This window comes from Nannospalax galili, unplaced genomic scaffold (assembly GCF_000622305.1).
Source record: "Nannospalax galili isolate Female #2095 unplaced genomic scaffold, S.galili_v1.0 scaffold155, whole genome shotgun sequence".
Taxonomy (NCBI): Eukaryota; Metazoa; Chordata; class Mammalia; order Rodentia; family Spalacidae; genus Nannospalax; species Nannospalax galili.
In genome coordinates, this window is record NW_008339923.1 from 6,778,442 (window position 1) to 6,786,914 (window position 8,473).

General features: G+C 40.0%; 1 protein-coding gene across 4 annotated transcripts in view; it reads left to right on the forward strand.

Moving 5' to 3' along the window:
• Positions 1–8,473, forward strand: part of Ptprm (protein tyrosine phosphatase receptor type M) — a 794,765-nt gene that overhangs the window by 719,967 nt on the left and 66,325 nt on the right. For all 4 annotated transcript variants that reach the window (XM_008834659.1, XM_008834658.3, XM_008834655.3 and 1 more), the window contains one exon: positions 355–452. In XM_008834659.1, the coding sequence (XP_008832881.1) occupies positions 355–452 (98 nt within the window). The remainder of the gene's footprint in view (positions 1–354; positions 453–8,473) is intronic.

Genomic DNA, 8,473 nt, shown 5'->3' on the forward strand with positions numbered 1-8,473 from the left:
GAAGAGTAATGCTATCCATTTTTTAAAATTTCACTCTTGAGTATTATGGAGATAAATCGCTAAATGATGGAGAAATAACTTTCTTTCAAAGTAGTAGTTTAAAAGGAGTAAAAAGAGCTCAAATGCAGATAATATTTGATGACATGAAAAACTTCAGCCGTGAATGAATGATTGGATATTTCTATAGCTGCAGTATTAGAAAGAGTGCCTTTCTGTATGGATGCTACCGAGTAGTGTCCATCTAAAAGGGAGGAATTCGTAAGTGGGTATTGATAGATGTGTTTGAAGTCTCAACAATACCCCAATTGCAGACTTAGCAATGGGAACTAAAGTTTTTGCTCTGTTCTGCTGCAGGGCCCATGCAGGAGACCATCTATGACTTCTGGAGGATGGTGTGGCATGAAAACACTGCAAGCATCATCATGGTGACCAACCTCGTGGAAGTGGGAAGGGTAAGTTGTCCCATCTGCTGCAAATGCCCTTTGGTTCCTTCTGAGTTGGTAACAGGGATTAAGACTTGAGCCATGCTCTTCAAGTATTATGTATACTCCAAAAAACACTAACTACTCCAACCTCTCTGTTGCTTTCTGCACTCACTTATAAATTTCCAGTAAACACAGCCTGAATTGCCTTCATTTGTTGCGATAGCAACAGAGAGGAAAAACACTCAAGATTTAAAAGCCATTGTTATCTGGCTATATTGAGCACACAGAAATATATCTAAGCATGAATGCTGGTTGTTGGTGTCAGAACTCCATGGGTATTACAGTAGACATGACTATACTCCCTAACTCAGGAGAACTGGCTCTAAAAACAGTGTATCAGTGCTGATACCTGTCTCTGAATTAGAAATATAACATGTTGTCAGATTTTGCCATAACTCAATGTCCTACCTTATGAAATGCAAATTGTAATCCACCCTGAAGGTCTCAGTGACTGTGTATGAGTTCTGTTTTCATTTAATCAAGAAACTTTTAAGTGATTGTAATTTCTTCAATGGCATGCCAGATAATTTCCAAATGGCATTTCTGATCACATGAAAAGGAACCTCTGCTAAACTCATGGGTCAAAGTAACACCTAACATAAAACAGAGTATTACAGAGAGCCATCTGATAGGTAAAAAGTTGGCAGAGAACAAGCAAATGGAGGAGGAGGCACGAGGACACAGATAAAACTCCATCTAAATAGGGTTTATTAGCAAAGGAACACCTGGGACAGATTCCCTTCCAGGCAGGGAAAATGTCTGCCCGGGTCTTGAGCTGGGGTCTTTTTAAAAGGGAGGCTTTTGCCTCCTGCAGAAGGCAGGAAGATGTTTTTTTTTTTTTTTTTTTAAAGTTGCAGGGGGGAGGGAGTGGGAGACCTGAACTGTTAAAACCTGTCCTCTTTAGAGATCAAAGGAGAAGCCTGCTGGCCAACAGTGGAGAAAAGTCTGCTTCTCTTGACTTCAAAGACCAAGGTGCTTATCAGTTAGGTTCCCTTTTCTCAGGAGCATGAGCAGTCCTTGGGATCCTGTTGGTAAGGGGACAGGGCTATCTGAACCTTAACACCATCCGTCCATATCTGTTGGTTCCACATTCATGAATCCAACCAACAGTGGGTTCAGACTCTCCAGGACCAAAATTATATTTACACTGAACATGTGTTAACATTTTCTTGTCATTATTCCTTAAACAATATAGTATAACAACTATGTACATAGGATTTACATTGTATTGGGTATCACAAACCATCCAGAGATATATGAACTACATGGGAGGATCCTACCTACGTTCTGTGCAAGCACCATGACAGTTTATGTAAAGGTGTGGAGCAAGTGCAGCCTTTGGTACCCAAGGGGGATTCTAGAACCAATCCCCCATGAATATTGAGACAGGCATGTATGAAACTTGCAAGATGCAAATAAAATAAACCTGAAAGTTCTTAAATGGTTTTACTATAAATAATAAACACATAAATAAATAAATAATATATAAATAGTCTATATCAGCATTGGGAACACTGGGTCCCTCAGCACAGGTGAGACATTTCCCTTTTAACCTGAATGATTGTTCTTTCTTTGATCAGCTTTAGGCCTCACCCCTCCTTTGGATGAACTGATCTCAGTACACACTGAAAATCCTTTTTTACACTGAAATTCTGATAAAACAATTATTTAAAAGTTGAAATATGGCTAAAAGTTGGTCACAGAAATGCACCAGATCCAAATGTGTTCGTGGGTACTTAGTATTCAAGCCTATAGTTCAAATTTTATAAATATTATAAAAATTGAATTTCATAAATTTTAGAAGTTATAAAATATGAATACATTTTATAAGTATTATAAAATTATTCCAAGGGATTAGAAAAAGAAAGATTGCTCCTTCATCTTATTTTATGAGGCTAGAACAACCTTGAAATCAATCCCAGATAAAGACTATAGGAGACCAGGAAAATGATAGGTATCACAAATTGACAGGAAGAGAAAAAAGGTCCAATATGTCAAAACAGAGAGCCCAGATGTTGACTACAGGACTAAATGGAAAGATATATAATTACTGGGCAAAGCATGAGCTTTTCAGTCAAGCCAGCTGGGACATTTACCCTGTGTGAACCAAAAGAAGATCCTTACTTCATGAAATGCCCCCAAATAAGTGGCAGATAAAGACATAAGCATAACAAACACGCTTTTAAACTTGTAGCAAAAAGAAAAAAAGTTTAAGATTTCTCATTTTGTAAAGAATATTTCAAAGACAACAAAAGCCCAATACATTAAGAAAAGGACTAAAAAATTGAAAATATAACCACATAAAGTTTTCTGCACAACAAAGTTTATCCTAAGTGACAGGTGACAAGTCAAGGGGGAGATATCATGGAGTCATTATAGAAGACACAAAAACTTTTATGGCAGTATTTTCTATACTGAAAGTATAAAGCCTATTTCTTTCTTTCAATTTTGTCTCTTCTGGGAGCATGTGGGAGTGCAGGTGAGCTGGCGTGGAGCCTGGTCACCAGGTGCTTGCCATGTGCACAGCCTAGGAGGGCTCTCTTAGCACTAGGAAGTGGGGTATAACGATGCTGTGTATCTGCCAGCTCAGGCAGCCATAACAGAATACCACAGGCTGTGATGTTTAAACTACAGCCATTTGTTTTCTTAGGGCTCTACAAGCTTCCAAGTCCAGATCAGGGTTCAGCATTCAGTGTCTTGGGAGAGCTCCTCTTGGCTTTTGTGTGGCTTCCCTCTTACTGGGATGGAACGCTCTGGGGTCTTATAAGACCACTAATCCTACCCTTTTAATCTCATTTGTCTTTACTTCCTCATTTCCAGAGATAGCTGTCTTGGGGGGTAAGATGTCAACATTTGAGTTTGAGGATACAGAACATTCAAGCCATTACCTAGTTTGTGGGGATCTTGTACAGATTGAGTTTGTCCATTCCGGATAGAGAAATTCCTGCTCATTATGAGGACTCAGTAAACACGTATTAATTTAAATGTTATATTTCTACCAGCTAACTTGGGGCCTGCAGTGATCCATATACTTACTCTTGATAGATAAAGTAGCCTATGGATGAATCCAGTTGATCTGGAGAAAGTACCAGGACACAGATAAGACTTCATCGGAGTTTTAGCACCAGGGTGCTTATCAACTCAGTTCCCTTTTCTCAGGGGCTTATGAGGCCCTGTTGGTGAGGAGGCGGGGCTATCTGAACCTTAACAACTCTGCTTTTAATAAGAAAGCAATAATGAATATGTGCATGGATTCCTTCTAGTGAACTATATGCTCATTCTAGCTCCTTGACTGGTTTCATAAATACTTGCTGACAGGCAAAAGGTGCACGTGGAGGTCGCTCTCTAGAGTTTCACATGCTTCTATAATAACTTCATCCCCCCCAAAGGAAATTTCATCTCAAATTTAAAATATGTACATAAGATCTCACTTTCAAGAAAATCCTAATGTAAATTATTTTGAAAAATAAATAACTATTAAAAATAGAAAATTCTATTTTTCAAAATAAAGGCACATATATATTTTGTACTTGGTTGAAATTCCCAACTGTGCCCGATCTAGACTCAGTAGCTTAAAGAAAATAAATTCTAAAAATAAATAAATAAAGTTCTTTTCACATTACAAATCATTTTAAGAAAAGGTAGAGACAACGTGGTCTTTGGTTAAAAGAGTGAAAGAAAACTGTGCTGTAAAATTACTAGATTAAAAAATAGTCATAGTAGTAATAATAATAATACACTAAAGACCACTGGTACATTCTGTAAGGGGCCAGATTTCATTTTGAGTGACCACTTGGAAATATAAAAACAAAAATGCCTTGCTGTGGTCACCATTATTTCTTCATTCCATCAGGCACTTGGACCTGCCCTGTATGGGGTGGACCCTGTTGATTTTTATGATGATGATTTTGACCAATCACTAAGGAAACTCCAAGCAATGAGATATAGCCAAGGGAGGAGTGGTCTTTGGGTTTATGGTTCATTCATAAATCTATATGCATAGTCTTAGGCTTACCAGACATAACATTTTTGAGTTTACTTTTTAACAAGTCCTTCTAAACCCTTACCAGATGGTTGAGGAAGATGCAGGTAAGCTCTAAAGAGGCCTTCAGCCCTGTGGATGGGGTGGTCTTCAATTGGTAATGACATTAATGGCATCTGTCCTTGAAACGTCTGGTGTGTATTTGGGAGCTTTGACAAGAGGTCATATTCCCTCCAGGAAAACTCCCTGACCTGGTTCCAGGCTGTTTCCTGTTGTTAATCCTGAGCATTGGTTTAAAGACAACTCCCATTTTCCTCATGTAGAAACAACAACAAACCATCCCAGAAATCAAAATGACATGGTTTTTAAGGGCAACCGCCACCTACTTAACATGTGCACAGCACATGGTGCGTCCTTCATGAATTACCCAGGAGGCAGGCAGATGCACATTTGTTTACACAGACTTGCTGCTGATTCATTAAGTCAGAGCTAGGGTCCTGCTTCCCCCTTTTCTTGCCCTGCAGCACTCTACATTAGGAGGCTTTAATTGCCTGTGTTGGAGCCACTGGGAGGCCTTCCTTGTCACAGCACCTGGTGCAAAAGACAAAGATGCACAGCTCTCTTCCAGCGAGGGCCCGGTACATCTGCCAGGACCTGTCATTATCTGAGATTTCGTTGTCACTGCTGCACGGCCCCTTTCAGCCCCCGTGTTCTGTGAAGGGACCCTTGTCAGTTTCCCTGGCACCTGCCAACAGCTGCACACCTGGCAATCAAATGGCACTGGAATGTGTTATGATTGTCTTCTCTCTTTAATGAACCCACCTGAGGGACATTTAGCGTTTTATCCAGTCGCCTGTTTCCCAGGCATTCCCATTTACACTGTTTGTATGGAGATTCAAAAACTCTACCATAGTGTTGAACTAATCCATCTGCCAGAAGTCTCATAACCAAATCCGCAAGACTCCCAAAGGAGATTTTTGTGCCGGTAATTTAAGCTAATGATTTCTAAACATATTTAGTCAGTTTTATGAAGACCTCATTAGAATGTGACTGTTTATTAAAAATCCAAATGAGGTCTCACAGTCATTTACGGAAATTATTGTTGAGTCACTGAATGGTTGTGATAACAGATGATAAAATGTTTTAGATGAGAAGTAGGGAGCACAGATGTTAACCTCTGTCCTAATTAAGGAGGGAAGGGAACCACATATACGGATGCTGTAACAAATTTTATCTACCCGAAGAAGCTCACCTGAAGTTGCTTTCATAGTATTTGTCACTGCAAAGATAACAAAAGAAAAAAGTTTAAGACAAATACTAGATGCCATAACTACCTTTCTAATACACATATAAGGAAGGTATATTGAAATATTGAAATTTCAAGTGCCCCTGTTACATATTTTAAAAGAACATTTGGTTTTTAGTAATAACCTCCAAACCCAGGGAGAGATCAACAGAACGTGTGAGCGAGAGAAGGGTGCTGCTTTATAAAACGTGGAAATAACTTGGTAACTAACAAGAATAAGTTTGATAGTACCTACTAGTATAGAATACGAAGACATTTTTACTGAAGAATCTTTTGATTTGTTTGAAGATATCCAACTTACCTATTAAAGGGAAGAAATAAGTTGCTTTTTACATACCTTAATGAAGTTTTCTCTCCTTAAACTCTATTTCTAATCATAGATTTTTAAAAATGAGGTACATATTTAAGAATATTTGTGACTTTGATTGTTATAGTTGGCCTTTGGTTAATTGATGCTCATTCAACAGTTATTCATCTCCCTATCTAGAGTAACCATTCCCCTAACACATGAATGAAGCAGATTCAAATCTGGCCTCCATCTTGTGCTTTATAACTCTCATAGCCCATTGGCCATCTCCACCTGTGTATCCCACAATTCCCACAAAGACAACACTTCAGAATCTAAATCAGTCATTCGGGCTCCCACTCCTACCCTACTACCAGAGCCTTTGTATCACCCAAGACTGGAAACAAACTTCACTTTGTATTTATTACAATTCAATACCAAGCCACAGAAATACCCAGCTGAATGGCTCATTACTTCCTGCTCTCTTAATGCCTGTGTAGTCACGTCAAAACACAGTCTCCCATATCAGCCATAGTAGCAACACACTTACTGGTCACCTAGCTTCCTGCTGTTTTCCACTGCCCAGTCTATGCATCACTGCTGCATTGATTTCTGTGAATCTGGCCCTTGAACGGCATACATCTCACAATCCCTTAGGGATTCCTACTGCATCCTGAAGAGAGTCCAAATGCTCACCTCCTGTTGTTTGTGCATTTCACAATATGGACTCCATCTCTTACATCCAACCTTATTTCCTGCTAATCTCTTATAAATATAAAAAATAGCTAGTAAATTGAATGCTATGTTTGGATCTGGAATGCTCCCCCAAAGGCCCTTGTATTGAAGACTCATTCCCAGGGAAGTGGCGGAATCCCAAGGAAGTAAGGGTAGTGCATAATCCTCCAGTCATTGAAGACTTACCCTTGGGTGAGGGACCATTAGCACAATGACCCTTTTTTCTCTCTATTGCTTCTACACCATGGAGTGTATGGGCCTCTCCCACACAATCCTATTTCAACACATGGCCCCAAACAACCAAGCCAACAAACCATGGATTGAAACCTCTGATAGGTTGAAAAGTTGGCAGAGAATGAGAGAATGGATGATTAGGCACTGAGGCACAGCTAGAACTCCATCAAAATAGGGCTTATTAGCAAAGGAACACATGGGACAGATTCCATTCCAGGCAGGGAAAATGTCTGCCCAGGTCTTGAGCTGGGGTCTTTTTTAAAAGGGAGGCTTCTGCTTCCTGCAGAAGGTGGGAAGATGTATTTTTTTTTTAAAGTTGAGTGGGGGTGCGGTAGGAGAGCTGGACTGTTAAACCCTGTCCTCTTTAGAGGTCAAAGGGGAAGCCTGCTGTGTTGGCCAAACAGTGGAGAAAAATCTGCTTCTCTTGACTTCAAAGGCCAAAGTGCTTATCAGCTAGGTTCCCTTTTCTCAGGAGCATGAGAAGTCCTTGGGATCCTGTTGGTGAAGGGGGCAGGGCTAGCTGAACCAGCTGAACTTTAACATTCCAGCCTTTTGTGTTATAGGATAGGAGGCACCTTTGTTGTCTTGCTACTTCCTGCTGGCCAGGGTCGATGTGTGTGGGGGGGTAGGCTGGATTAGGGGTCCACTGGGTAGCGGGGGTTGTCTCTCAGTGCATCTGAACAGGGTCCTCGATGGTTGACAGGTGTTCATATACATGTGAAGGGAAGTAAACAACTGATAAAAATTAGTAAGAGTTAGTTTTTGGATTTGGTCCTGAAAATATCTGAAGAGGTAAGGAGCAATGGTTAGCACCAAGGTAATAGCTCATTTTTTTTTTTTTTCTCTTCTGCCAGGGCTGAACTCGAGAGCGATGGACTCAGGATTTGTTTTCAGGCCTTTTGATAGCTGTTGGAGGGACTAGAATCAGTGTCAGTTACCTCTCAAAGGCTTTTAGATAGGGAGAGAAAACAAATTTTGCCATCATTTTATTTTTTGGGCTAGAACAATAGTAGGTTTCCTCCCTTAGCTGTAAGTGGGCACTACAGTATTGTAGACCAAGATTTGAAGTCATACATCTGAGTAATGTTGTCTCATTAGGAACAAAATCATCAATGAGAGATAATTGTCTAAATAATGTAAGAACTTACATCTAATGTCTGGTTTGTGTAATCCCTTGAACCCTTAAAATATACTGATGACTTTAATTTTGGTTATACTTTCCTTTTGGGTGTTTAAGACCATACTGTTGGCCCAAATAAACCAATTTATTTTTACTCTTAAGGTCATATGAGGGTTTGGTCCTCAGGGGCCACATGGGCTTGGGGGGAGCCCCTGGCTCCTCAGGCTTTTCTTTTACCAGTTCCATCTGTGTGAAGATAAGTCAAAAGGTCCTGCTTGACCAGGGCTTCGCTTGGAAGCATGGAGGAAATGTTTCCTCTGTGTTG